Source organism: Branchiostoma belcheri, unplaced genomic scaffold, assembly GCF_001625305.1.
Source record: "Branchiostoma belcheri isolate BF01 breed outbred unplaced genomic scaffold, Haploidv18h27 scaffold1, whole genome shotgun sequence".
NCBI classification, from domain to species: Eukaryota; Metazoa; Chordata; class Leptocardii; order Amphioxiformes; family Branchiostomatidae; genus Branchiostoma; species Branchiostoma belcheri.
The window spans coordinates 5,559,629-5,574,038 of record NW_017802379.1 but is presented as its reverse complement, the minus strand read 5'-3'; the positions used below and the strand labels follow the sequence as shown (position 1 = coordinate 5,574,038).

Here is a 14,410-nt window from a genome sequence, read left to right as displayed (position 1 = left end):
CATGACTTTGCAGGTGCAGTTTTTCCCATAGATAACGCAAATGCACAGAGGGCAGGTCAAATGCTTTCTTTAAATTTACAAGTACAAGTACCGCAGGTTGTGTTGTGTGCTGTAGAACCTTACCCCAGCTGACCTTCAGCGCGCACCAAGGTTGTCTCCGCATGTTTACCGACTTGACATTTCACCATAAGCCGCTCAGAGGTGCGCTGACTACCAGCTGTTGGATCTCTGCCAAGAGTTGTTGTGGTCTTCATGTACACTTGCTGAAATTGTGTATATTTTATCATATCTGTATCATACACGTAGTTTATTGCCTTTAAGTCTTTGTTACAGAACCTTAGAGTACATACAGATGTATATATAGTATAGTGCAGTGTATGTAACATCTTGACCTGTGACCATATAATGCTCTAGGTTCAGAGCAGGGTTGTGGCTGCGAGAATTATGCAGAAGAAATGAGGTTATACCACTGTATGATCTATAACCTCCTTGGAAGAAGGAAAGACGTCATTGCAGACTGAAATGCTCAAGCTGTGTGTACAAAGAGCCACTCCTGTGGGATTTAAAGGATTACGTTCAAGATCAGCCAGATAAGATGAAACATATACACACGTTAGTCCGTGGACCGTGTCTGTAATGAGTTGGGTTTTGGTACCGTGGTTTGTTCAGTTCGTCCCCCGCCACCGTGACCCCTGCCCCGCCGGAGCACGCCTGAGCGCCCCCGGAGACAACACCGGGCCGCGGCACACGCCTGCAGGGATCAGTCCGACACAGCTGTCTATCACAGGCTCCAAGCAGATCATACGGTGGTACCGAAGGTGGATTATGGACACTGCTTGGCCAAGTGGGAGCCTGGTTACCAAATCTATGCTGCCGAGTCTCTGTCGTTCTCTCCGCAAACAGTAGAGGAGAGGACGAAAGAGGCTCGGCAGCAAATATAGGTTTGGTAACCAGGCTTCCGATTGGATACTGCCTTGATCTGTTGAGAGTTTACCTGTCACACGCTCCAGGTAAAGGCTAGACGTGTTTAGGGGGTTGTACGGCTTTCTACAATGAAGCTATTCTTTGGGCAATGTTGGGTATCTTGGTCTCACCAAAAGGAAAGCTGACAAAATGTAAACTCTTCAATGGAGAGTAGTCTATCACTCTTTATACAGCACGGGAAAAGGAGCCTCACATCCAGCCTTTCTCGGTATGTATCCGCTCCCCTTCGGCGGTTGCTGGTCCCCAGGCTATGAAGACCCTGGGCGACAGATGAAAGCAGCAACCTTCTCCCACGGATAAGGAAACCTGAAATTCCGTTCAAGACCTTGAACCATGAGACTGCTGAGAGACAGAACCAGCTCCTTCAAGATGCAACAGTTAAAGTTGTTCATTTCTTAAGTCATTAATACCGATGATATGATTTGTCCTTGTCAGGATATTGCGAGAGAACAATTGAAAAAGGAAGGCTGGGCGCAAGGATGATGCAAGCAGTCGCAGCTTTAGTGTCGATGTTTGATATGTTTTCTGGATCAAACATGTATATAGAACACAACAGATTCCAGTTTCCTAATGTATTGTAGGATCTTGTAGGACTGATACCGTATACAACGCAGCTAAGTGGCTGCTACCATTAGAAATAAGATTTGGTTACGACATTTTATATCGATCGGTCGCTTGATGAAAGTGCGTGCTTTGCTGTCCCGGAATCCAGACTAGGGTCGGCGTCCTTATCATTTCCTGACCGAGATTTGTGGACATCGTTAATAGCCTGCACCACCAAGTCGATGCGGCAGAGGGCGCTCTTTTCTCTAGTTGGTATTGTCTGATATTGACCTGCGGATCACTACCACAAACAGGAAGTGGTCGATATTCTTTACACGTTGAAGCGTTGTCTACTGAACCGTAAAACCACCAAGACGGAACGATTCGTTTTAGTCAGAACTAATGCTTTCCTAATACCATTTCATCCGTTTCATCGATCAATTTACATCCGCTTCATTATCACTACCAATAGTATCACAGATAAGACAAATACTACACGTCTTTCCTTTTACGTCGTTGGAGGTTATAATTGAAAGTTTATTGCAAATTCTTGCCCTCAGGCTAATTGCAAGTACATGTATTAAACATGAAAATAAAGGATGGACAAAAAAGCAACGGGTATGTGACTACTCTAACTATATATGTAGTATAGTTGGTGTAGGTAATTGGCTTGTAAGATTTGGTGTAACATTCTGAAATGGGCCATGATTTTCTATGTCCAATATTTGGCCACTACTGACTCTAACTACTAAACACTAAATTCTAACTTGTTGGGTTCGACTTCTTTTTTGGAGACAGAGACGTATTATCCCACTTTTTCTATAATGTGTGGGTTTTGTGATGTTAAGAGGAGAGTAGTTTTCTTTTTGTTTGTAAAACGTGGAGAACTTAGGATGGAATTTGTTGGCATCTTCAAACAGGTCATTTCTTTCGTGCTAAAAGATCTAGGTGAGTGATATATCATGTACATTAAATCAAATAACTGGACAAGGTCTATTCCAGGACCAGGCGTTTCAGATAGCATCCGCTGTCTTTCATCATTGAACCGGCAACCCTTCGTTTTGTTCCTAGACTTATTTGTCGGCATGAAAAATTTGCCTCGGATTATACTTAACGACTCCGTTTGATCGGATTATGGTTCTTAATTCTGACGTATTCCTCAGGTCAGGGCAGGGTGTGTTTATAAGCATTAGGCCACAGCAAGTAAATTTTATGGATGACATCTTCCGCAGACGCCAAATTTAATGCGGAAGGGCAAAAAAAAAAACAAGGAGGGCCAAAAGAACACGACCCCTACAGTTTCAAATTTTGACATCATAAACCTTGTTAAACAAGAAATGATACATATATTGTGCTACGTTTACTGCCAACTGTTACAACATCCATTTGTCACTGAAATAACTTGTTTTGATTCAGTGGAACATCACATATGCACAGCCACCATCAAATATAAAAGGAATGAAATGCATCACTACATCAAAGTAAAAGACAAAACAATAAATCAGTCCTGTCATGTCTCCTCTCTTTATAGTTATCTGCCATCCACATGTCGGCATGGCAACAGACATCTTTTCCCATCTTCGGCATGGTGACCACTGTCAGAGGGCAACAAAATTTCTTTTTTTTCCCCAAATCAGGCGAAAATCAATGCGGGCGCTGATGTCATCCATAAACCTTACTTGCTGTGGCCTTACATACAGTCGTGAGGTGGTTTGGGCGCACGGTGGGGCATACAGAAGAGGGAAACCACATCCAGCACTAACGTAATCAATACAGGTCATTTGAGGAAATCTCTACCCAGGGCTGAGCGGTATCAGGCGGGATCTACACCGGCAGTATAGGGGCTGTACATCTTGTCATCATGGAGAAAACACTACTTCTGCACGCCGAAAAGCCGTCTATTGATTACAGCCACTTTATACAAGAGGCAGCGACTGTGGAGAGACCACATCTTTGATAGATTGCTCAACCCACTTCATGGACAAAGAATAGCTCAACGAACGTCATACGTGACAAACTTTGTACGAATTTAAAAACAAACGTTTGTCTGTTTTGTTGTCTTTTGAAACATATTCCGGTTATGAACTCAAGGATCATATTATCATCAATTCAAATTTGGTTGCTTCTAGTAGAAAGGTAGCATTCTAGTAGAAAGGGACTTCAAGATCAACCTCCCGTGCTGTATGCACCATTGCATTCTTGGAACCTTTCCCAATGTTTAGATAACGCCCAAGTTTAATCATCATCAATTGACCTATCACGAGATTGTATACTGTGTTTATTCCGAACGTATCAAGTGAAATGCAAGTAATGTTGCACGTAAACACAAGGAGGTACAAAGTCGCTGTTTCAGCTAGCAGAACAAAATGTCCACTCGCCAAATGTCCACGATACTACAGTACTATGAAGCATGCATGAAGAGAAGGCCTGAAATGAACCCAATCGAGTTAACTCGTCATGAACGTCACGCCAGAGAACACTCCTGTCCGCCCGCCCTGTCACCGTGTAGGGCTGCCCGTGATGGATGACGTTATCCTCGCTCGCGATTGGCTGCCGCGTCAAGCGTTACCATAGCAACTACGTGCAAGCCGTCTGCATTTCGTCCTGAGCACTCCAGACGTTTACTTATCGGCGGCGCATGTCGGCAGGGAACGTTCGTTATCCAACTCTTCTGGATCGAGGAGATAAACCCTTATAAGCTTCATGCATCGTTGATATCCCTAACAGACAACAATGATCTGTCCCCCGCTTTTTAAAGGCCAACAGTGCAAGAGACGTGGCAGCTGGCGACGATATCAAGTGTGGAATATATTACATAAAAGTGGCCACCCGCTGGTCCTGCTGCCCAAACCCATCGCTGATGTGCTGCACAAAACGTACCCAATTCTTCAACTGTTGAATAATGGATAACAGTAACAGACCCCTGATTTTGCTCGACGAAAATTGTAACAAGAACGGATTTTGTTTATATGAAGATGAAACGTTTTTGGACGGAGTACATCATACGTTAGCTAATTTCATATATGGATTTCTCGGTGTAGTCTGTAGGTTCAGGTAGAAGCTGAAAAAGATCAGAAGAAAATATCTACGATATCCTGCAACATTGATTTTAGATGAAACACCGATTGGACACAAGCTATGGACTAATGGAAGACATGAGCGTCTTTCTTTCTGTGCTTCAAAACCAACCATACATACTTATTACTGGAACAGATGAATCGCAGCACGTGATTGGAGGAATTCCCTAACCACAAACCACAAAAGGTCAGACACAGGAAGCTAGGTCCAGGAAGCTACCGGGAGTCTATTGGCCCAGCATCTGTAGTAAACAGAGAAATGCACAAAAATGAATAAAACACGAAATTCATAAAAAAAACTTTCCATATTTCGCGGAGGTATGAAATCTCCTACTTCTTGTCACAGAGGTAAACCACATGAAAAGTAAAGAAATATTATAAAGAAAATAAGAAAATTAAGCTTCTGGCCAATCAGAATGAGCCTGGCAATTGCCTGAAGGTTGGCACTTCCCAAATGTGCTGTTAGTTTTGAACAGTACGGCACTTCTGGGAAAGTGATGGAGTGAATATGTTACTTCAGGGAAAGAATGGTCTCCTATGATAGCATATGATATGTGGTACGTCAGGAACTATCGTAGGCGTAGTCATCCGTATCTAATATTATGGAGACAAACTATTTAAACACTTCAAATGGTATTTGGAGGTTAATAAAAAAAGGCCGCGGGTGTTTCTTTGTTGTTGCTTCTTGGTAAACAATAAGGAAAACATATTGTTTTTGCTCTGTTTCTTCTTCTTCTTCAAAAATGACTAGGACCAGACTGCCTGTCACCATGTCACTGTCACTAGTATTGGGTTACATCATGTTGCAATTTTATAGCAGGAGAGATTTAGACTCCTGCCTGACCATATATGAATGTGTTTGAGTAAGAATTAACAGAGCAGACCATATGCGAAGGTAAACTTTATGCATTTGCTTTGCAAATGTTACCTTTCTAGTATTGTCTTTGACTTTGTAACCACACCAAATAGGACAGGACTATGTTATCATTGTTTGAAACATAAAGTACGTATTCGTTGGTTCAAAATCGTCGTATTTCAGTCTTCAGAAACAGTTCAGCCTGCGTATCTGATGAGTAGTGTGATGTATGACAGTCTGTGCGAATGGCGCGTTTATAATTAGAAGAGCAATGATCGCGAAATGAAGTTTTCACATGTTTATTTGCCACGCCAGTGTGCCTGGTGAGATATCTGGCCCACAGCCCAGCTCAACAATCGATTTTTCCCTCGACTCCCTCACCCTAAACGCGTCTCAGTTTTACAATCCGGGGATACATTTCTTTGGCTGTAGATTAAACCACTTAATTATTGGCCTTTTGTTTCTAGGGCTATCCAACAAAAGGGTGACCGATGACACGTATCAGAAATGGAGGATGCTGTCGACACAAGAAAGTGTTACGTTTCAGAATATGCCATCAAAGTGCTGCTACCAAATGCCCTGGCTAGTATCTTGAGTATGTGCGTACGTAATGTACTTTTCATGTGAGGCAATTTCATGGTATGTTGATATAAGGAGCGCTTATCTACCATGCGTACCCCTACAGTAGGGCGACATCATTTATTGTGAAACAAACATGTCATGTGAAATGTAACGGTCTCTCAATCAATCGTTTTTACACTAATCTCACAGAGTAAAATTGATGATTCTTTCACAGTCGCTGGGATGTATTTGTGCCGTTTTGTATCATATTTATGTTTACCGAAGGAAAGCATATTTTTGCTACGTTTCCTCTTCTTCTCCAAACCAAAAAGGTCAATGAACCAGACTGTCTGTTACCATGGTAACTAGTGTTGGGTTCCATCATGTTGCAATTTTATAGTAGGAGGGATTTATACTCCTGTCTGACCATATATATCGATGTGTTAATAGTTAAGAATTAACAGAGCAGATCATATACGAAGGTAAACATTACGCATTTGCTTTGCAAATGTTACCTTTCTAGTTATTTTACTATTATGTCAAAGATGTTTTCTTTGCCGTGGTGTTTTTTTAGGTCGAGGGCACTGTACGGTAGTGCCAGACCGGCTCTTATCCAAACACATCACGGTCCAGGCGAGCCTCTAGCTATGAATTCTAACGCTCTCCATTGGCCTTGAAAGCCGGAGTCGCCCATTATATCTGCTCCGCTGAATCATCGCCGGAAAGAAAACGTTTTATGCATCAGAAGTAGTCAGAGTGCCTTACTTTTATTGAATTTATAAGGAAGGCACTTCCCGGTTTATCAGATGATATTTTTTTTGAGTGAGGTCCACAGTTTCAAGATATCACCTCAGCTAGAAAAAGAAATCGGACATTTCAAATATAAACCTTCGCGAAGTATCTAGAATTTTTTTGGTGAATTTATTGGTTGGTTTAACGGTTGCTTGTTTTGTATCGCGTAGGCTGGTTCTATTTATTTATGGGTGGTACCCCAAAAATAAAGGAACTCCTTATGCTTGTTTTTTTTACTATTTCAAACGCTGCAAGTTTGAAATGAGACCAAAAATGTGCTAAGAAATGACAGTAAATGTTAGATATCAGACAGATTTCCTCATCCAGAAATACGTTTCTTTTGCCACCCTGAAATTGCAATGAATGCCTTTAAAGTTCAGTATATAAAACCACTCTCTTTAGAAAACCTATAGGTTACTGCCCTGGGTCCATCTCTTTTGGTCTTTCAAACAGGAAAGTCCTATCCGTGGTGACAGGAAGAGGAGACAGAAGGCAATGGTGCTTCATTCAAACTGACGCGATAACGGCGTACTCAAACAAGCACTCATGTCATCACAATGAACGGCGATCCGTTTCGACACATCATGTTTATTTCATGTCCGGCTGATATTTTTTTCACAAGAGGAGGGTTTTTATTTTCGAACAAGTTTCCTACGAATTGTACGAGTTACGGCGAGACAGTGACGGTGAACGGTTGGATTATAATAAAGTGCTCAGTGACAATTTAATTAAAACGTTGCCCGTTGACGCCATAGTTAAGTGGAGGTGTAGATTGCAATGGATGTCGCCATGGATGTCTTATTTATGGGCCAGACCTGAGGCGAATAGAAACGCCATTGACTATGTGCTGCATGTTAAGAGGACCGTGCACTATCAGTAGCCTCTACCAGGCTTCTGGAACGGCGGGAAAGAGTAGTTACTGGCCAAACAGACAAATAACTTGCCAGCGGAATTACGTTTAGCAAATGATGAAACTTTCACGTATATTATACCATCTAAAACTACGCTGTAATTAATTGTGATATAAAACCTTTACTGATTTGTCCACACACGTTTTCAGAAGAGAGAAGAGACTTTGTAGACATAGACAAAATATTGTATAATTTTCCTACTCTTCTACTTAAGTTATCTAACAATGCATTATGTCCATCATCAATTGTTTTTGGTCGTTTTCAACATAGAAGGTCAATGACCAGGGCCAGACGTCGGTCACCATGGTAACTGGTGCTGTAGCAGACACCCTAGCAAGACATTATGTAGCAGAACAGAGTTGGAGGGGCCCCTTACCGTATACCATACATATGAGTAATAACGAGAGTAGTAGTTTGTTTTCCTAGACCAGGTGAAGGTAAATTTGTAAATGTTACATGTTTCTAGTTGTCATTGTGTTCCAACCCTGCTGACCGTGTGTACTTCCCGTGCCGTTCTGTAGGTCCGGCAGATCGACTGGGTGGACACGGCCTGGCCGCCGCACCTCAAGGACAAACAGACGGAGTCCACCAACGCCATAGCGGACATGAAGTACCCGAAGGTTCAGAAGTACGTACAACTGGCCAAGAAACCACATCAACATTGTGTGCAAAGAGGTTGTTTGGGCAAATGTAGCAATGCTTAGTCGACGGACCAGTTTTAAAATACAAGCGTATATAATTTTTTTACTGAGGAAAGGTAAGTGCACATGTCTTTGGCAATGCCTAAGACCAGGACTGTGTGTGTGTTTTAAGCGTTACCTTCTAACGGAGTTACTGCCCATCGTAGTGTAAGGCTACTGCTACTACCACTACCACTGCTACTACTACTACTACTGCTGCTGCTACTGCTACTACTATTACTATTACTACCACTTCTACTGCTTCTTCTATTGCTACTACTACTCCTACTACTAATATTACTACAGCTGCTGCTGCTACGACTACTACTGAACTACTTCTACTACTACCACTACTACTACTACTACTATAACTACACTACTATACAGACTGCAATTTCAATTGAACTTCATATACGTAGTGAAACGTTGTCACGTCAGCCGATTCGGATGAACAGAGTCACAACTAAAGTGAACGTTTCGTCCCTCATACTGACTTACGTTCGTACAATGTCAGGTACAGACAGTACGTCACTTGAACTTTAGGCATCATCAACTTAAGAACATTCATAGTCTGATGATAATCGTAATCACCGTGCCACACTGGTAAAAACACTGCTGAATTATTTATACGGGTTCATCATTAAGATCGGACGGCTTACATATATGTGCTGCGTTGCACAAGGAATAACAATGATGAACCGTTGAGTAGTTAGTGAAAGCAGCCTGTCAAACGTTGTTACGGAATTCTATAGTGTAAAACAACTAACAACTTAAGTTTCCAAAGCTTAAAGAAGGGATTTGAGATGGTCAAAATGGGCGAAGTAGTGGACACAGTCGGACAACAAAACTTGAAGTGATTTGGAAGCAGCGTCGAAGGCGATGATAACGGCGCTTTTTGAAGTATTACCTTTATCTTCGAATGGTCGCAGGGGTTTTGAAAGCTTATTACATGACTGAAGCCCCGCAAATGGGAGTAGTGGCAAAGCTCCACCGTGTTTCTTTGATAAGAACGTTCTGTAAATGGCGTAGACGTCCCTCCAATCTGCCGTCAAGCAGATCCAGGAACTTCCTCCCTTAGGTGCACATTCCTGGAACCGTCTCCATCGGTCACGATCCCAGAACCGTCTACCCTCGGTGCACATTCCCGTAAATGTCTCCGTTCATTTCACGATCCCGGAACCGTGTCCCGTCCGGTGTACCTTCCCGGAGCCGTCTCCCGTCGGTGCACATTCCCGGAAGCGAACAGTCTCCCATTGGTTCACATACCCGGAACGGTCTCCCGTCGGTGCACATTCCCGTAACCGTCTCCCATCAGTTCACGACTCTGGAACCATCTATGTTTTCCTTCGATGCGCGTTTGCAGATTCGTAGTAGTAGTAGTAGTAGTAGTAGTAGTAGTAGTAGTAGTAGTCTAAGTAGTAGTAGTAGTAGTAGTAGTAAAATTTTAGTATTTGTCCGTCACCCATCGATACAGATGTCAAATATTCCATACTAGCAGTTCTTGGAAGGGAATATCGTAACACTTTCTGACAGAAACCGTTTTTTTTTCGGACGCTGGACGCATCACAAAACGTCCACTTTCCATTTCACAAACAGTTAATTTGCCAAATTTACTATCACCTCATCCATCTTAGCTCAGCAGACAGTCACCGTCTGTACATATTGCACAGTCTACTTGTTTACCTCCGGCCAACACAAGCGACCCACTTTCAAAAGAGGTAATAAATTCATGGCGCCAGTTTCCAAGATGGTTCAGTTAAACCGTGACACAGAAGAGCTTTTTAAACCTCGTGGGGTCTGTAATCTTCTGTCTTCCAGCAGATTAGTTCTTTTGCTAATATAGGCTCATTTTGCACATCTTTCGATGGTTCAAGATGACACCTAACAAACAATTTGAAACGGAGGACAAAGAATTTTCGAATATCTTAGAAACCTTAGCAACAAAGAGAAATTTTAATTTTGATGTATGATGATTAAAAAATGACCAGAGTGCCATTTATGTAGTGCTATTTAAGTCATCCTTATGTCATGACTGAGGTATTGAAATCACATGGCAGTACAAAAAGGTTGATATGACATCTCTTGACTGTATATCGTGTCTCTCCTCTCCAGATACTGCCTGATGAGTGTGAAAGGTTGTTACACTGACTTCCATGTGGACTTTGGAGGGACTTCAGTGTGGTACCACATCCTACATGGAGGAAAGGTAGGGGCTAGTCAGAATGTGTTGTACCAACTGTTAGGCCTAGAAAAATGGGTTTCCAATTTCAAAATTTCAAGAATAGGGCAGAAATTTACTTCTGGAAATGCATAAGATAGATTAAAAGTTGTATGGTCTTGCCAGAGGTTGACCCTGCTAAGAAAGGCAGGGGTCAGTTAGTTTTTGCTAGTGTTCGTCAGGAAACTGGAAACGCAACATTTTTTTTCAAGGCCTTACCAAGTTGTGGAGCATGAAAGAAGCAAATTTGCCCTCAGCAATAGTTTAAAGGTTTGCCCCTCACAGCCTGTGTCATGTTGCCTGACAAATGTGCAGCTGAAGTCCTGACCATGGGGTAATACAAACAGGCACTGACCAATGGGCCGTAGGACAGCCTCTGACAGACAGCAAACACAGAATGGTGCAGATGAAACCCAGACTGTCAGTCAGCAGATTTTCAGAAATGTTTCAATGCTGATAATGGTTGATCATTAGAGAGTTATAGGACAATATCTCTGAAGTGATCTGACAATGTAATCATGACATAATGACATTTGTAATCATGACAATAAAAACCCTTGTACAAGAAGGAATCCATTTGGGTCATTTGTTGACGTTGAATCTAATAGTTCAGGGTTCGAATCCCAAGTAAGCCCCAATATTGTGCCCTTGAAAAAGGTACTTCACACCTATTTCCTCACTAAAAAGGGTCTTCCTCTCAGATGACACGTAAAGCTGGTCCTGTTTTCCAACTGGTGTGTTATACTTGTATGGTTGTGTGGCGTAGTGGCAGAGTGTTTGGCTCGGAACCAAGAGGTCCCGGGTTCGAACCCTGCGATGTCACCGATCTTATGCTATTGGGAAAGGCACTTAACACAACTTTCCTGGATGGAAGCCTGGCGAACCCCATCTCGTATTAGCCACAAAAAGGCAGCAGAATCTTCCTGAGGTAGTTGAAGGCGGCTGCCTCAAAATGAAAGAAAAAAAAAGAAGAACATAGAATTTCCCACTGAATTTGGAATTAAAGAAAATACTAACTCAACACGATGGAATGTATATACATGTAGTAGACAAAATGTTTGTGTTGTTGTAGGTGTTTTGGCTGATCCCCCCCACCCCTGAGAACCTGGAGCTGTATGAGAAGTGGGTTCTGTCAGGGAAACAGGGAGATCTGTTCTTCGGGGACATGGTGAAGAAATGTGCCAGGGTCAGACTGGAGGAGGGCTACACCTTCTTCATACCAACAGGTGAGGGGTTGTCATCTTTTATAGTATCTGTCATATCAACTTTACAATCTCTTGTACTAAGTTGTAGAACAAGAAATTGGAGATTTTAGACTTCTGGGAAATGCTTTGGGTTTTCGTGAATGTATTGGAACTGTGGAAGAGATTGTATGATGTGATTCAATCCAGTATATTACTCCACTTCTTGAATTTTCCATATACAGGCACCTTCAGGCTTAGCCTCCCTATCAATCAACTGTCAAAATCACCTCCCACCCTCCATGCAACCGTCACTACTTTAACACACAAACTAACCCAAGTCAACCACCCAAAATCGTACTTCCATACCCAGAAGTAATATTGGTGACATGCATCTTGATCAAAGTCTTAGACCTGTGATGTATTAGAATGTCTAAACAATGAACTGAAACTGAGTCTAATGTTTGTGAATTATTTCCCATGTCTAGGCTGGATCCATGCTGTGTACACCCCCAAGGACTCCCTGGTGTTTGGAGGAAACTTTCTCCACAGTTTCAGCATCCCTGCACAGTTCAGCGTCTGGGACATCGAGGACAGAACACATGTAAGTTCCATCCATTGGGCTGTAGTAGCTGCAGCAGTGGCATCCTATGTTGCAGTACTGATATTTACCACTAGGGGTCCTCATTACGTGGTGGCAGGATCATAAGCATGTGAAGAGGGGAACAGTTTGTTACCATACCTGTCCCACAATTCCTTAGTTGACAACATGGAGGCAGACATTCCCTGGCATAGGTGGGTGGTCCTGTCAAGTATGTCCAAATATGTACAACTGTAGCTTCTTCCAACAATCTAGGTAGTGTTTGGGACTGCAGAAATTCATCTGTCTTTGACTATCTTTCTGGTCTTCAAATGATGACCCTATGACTTGATTATGCATTTCTTACATGTATATTTAAGATGTTGCCATCAGTTGGTTTTCTGTTTGTTTTGGTTTCACTTTGACAATGTTAATATGCAGCCAAAGATCAACACATTTATATAAGAAGTGGTATTGTTACATACAGGTGTTCATAAAATTAATGTTATTTGTGTGTAAACAGAAAGAAATGTCTGAAGTTCTGTCAACCGCATACCTACTGGCCTGTACATAATGAATATTCAGCAAGTTCATTGCAGTGAGAGATGCTCTTTAGAATGTGCCATTTCATGCTCCATTGAGCAATGTTCAATGATAATTACTATCCCCAGGCAATAACAGGTGAAAAATACTATAAATGCATTTTCAGTGGTTTTATTTCATGGTATGAGAGAAATGTAGTTTTCACAGTGTTTGAAGTTCACGGTTGTTCTGTAGCACAATAGAAGTACAAATCGCATTGTCATGATTTCTCATGTGAAAACCATGAAAATAAAACCACTGCAAAAGTAAATGCGTTAATTTTACAGTACCACATTGCAAATTATGTGAAAACACACTCCAAATCATACAAATATGGAAGAATTTGTACATACATGTACACATCTAGATATTTTACACTAGAAAGTCTTTACTGTGTTGCCATTCTGGTTCTGTTGGTGACCTATATTGTACATGCCTTAGTCCTTTGTTATGTAGACAAAGGTTAGGAGTCTGTGATGTCATAGCAGGTCATGTGGGGTTATGGGAACACACCCAGCTGTACTGTGTCATTAGATAGGGAGAGGAAAACTATAGTTAGACTTGTTTTCTTTGAGAAGAATGTAATAACGGAACGTACAAATGTTGATGTAGTTTTAAAGGACCTGTTCTAGACAGGTGTGTTGTCATGATCAGTCTGTCCAAAAAATAGTACATTCTGAATTCTATATTTGTGCTTGCACTAGAAAAAAAGCCATACATCCTGAAAGGTCTAAAAAAGGTCAACACATTTGCAGGAACTGTTGTGCACATGAAATGCTTACAATACACTAGGTACAGCTGTATGACCTCATATATACGGGGCATTGTAGTATGTATCCCTCTACCTACATAAATTACTAAAATACAGTGCAAGTATTTTCTTTGAAAATATTGCCAAAACATTCCTCTTTTCCTAAGATACATGAATATGTTTCTTCAAAGGATGCAGATCTAACCTGACAAGTAAGTTTGGTAACTGTTGAAAGTTTTGATTGACATGTTACCATTTCTCCACCCTTCCCAGGTGCCCATGAAGTTCCGGTACCCGTTCTATGAAGAGATCCACTGGTACCTGCTGGACCAGTACCTCAACTGTCTCACAGGTAGGACATAACCCAGCATTGATGTTTTTCTGAAATTTCACCTGATGCACTTTTATGATTTCTGTTGTTTCAAGCTCAATCAAATTTCGGACAATCACGGCTTGGCCAGATGAATGGTGAAAAGTGTGGCTGTGCTTGAATCTTGTTTTTTATGTATGATACAGGCAGTGGCTTTTGTGTTTGTTCCAGTGTTAAACCTTTGGACAGATACCTTTGTAACTCTAGTCTGTTCCATACATTGTTTACAGCTAGGAAGGTCTGTTTAGCTGTGTCTATCCGTTTAATATAAGTGACTGTACGTAAGCTGAAGAGATTATGATATGTCCTTTTACTTTTTTTCCA

The 14,410-nt window shown here is 41.7% G+C and overlaps 1 protein-coding gene across 1 annotated transcript in view; it reads left to right on the top strand.

Moving 5' to 3' along the window:
- The window catches only part of LOC109463838 (lysine-specific demethylase 2B-like), a 59,030-nt gene that overhangs the window by 34,071 nt on the left and 10,549 nt on the right, over positions 1–14,410 (top strand). Inside the window, exons 6-10 of the mRNA XM_019760719.1 lie at positions 8,246–8,352; positions 10,517–10,610; positions 11,695–11,848; positions 12,292–12,407; positions 13,990–14,068. Of these exons, the coding sequence (XP_019616278.1) occupies positions 8,246–8,352; positions 10,517–10,610; positions 11,695–11,848; positions 12,292–12,407; positions 13,990–14,068 (550 nt within the window). The remainder of the gene's footprint in view (positions 1–8,245; positions 8,353–10,516; positions 10,611–11,694; positions 11,849–12,291; positions 12,408–13,989; positions 14,069–14,410) is intronic.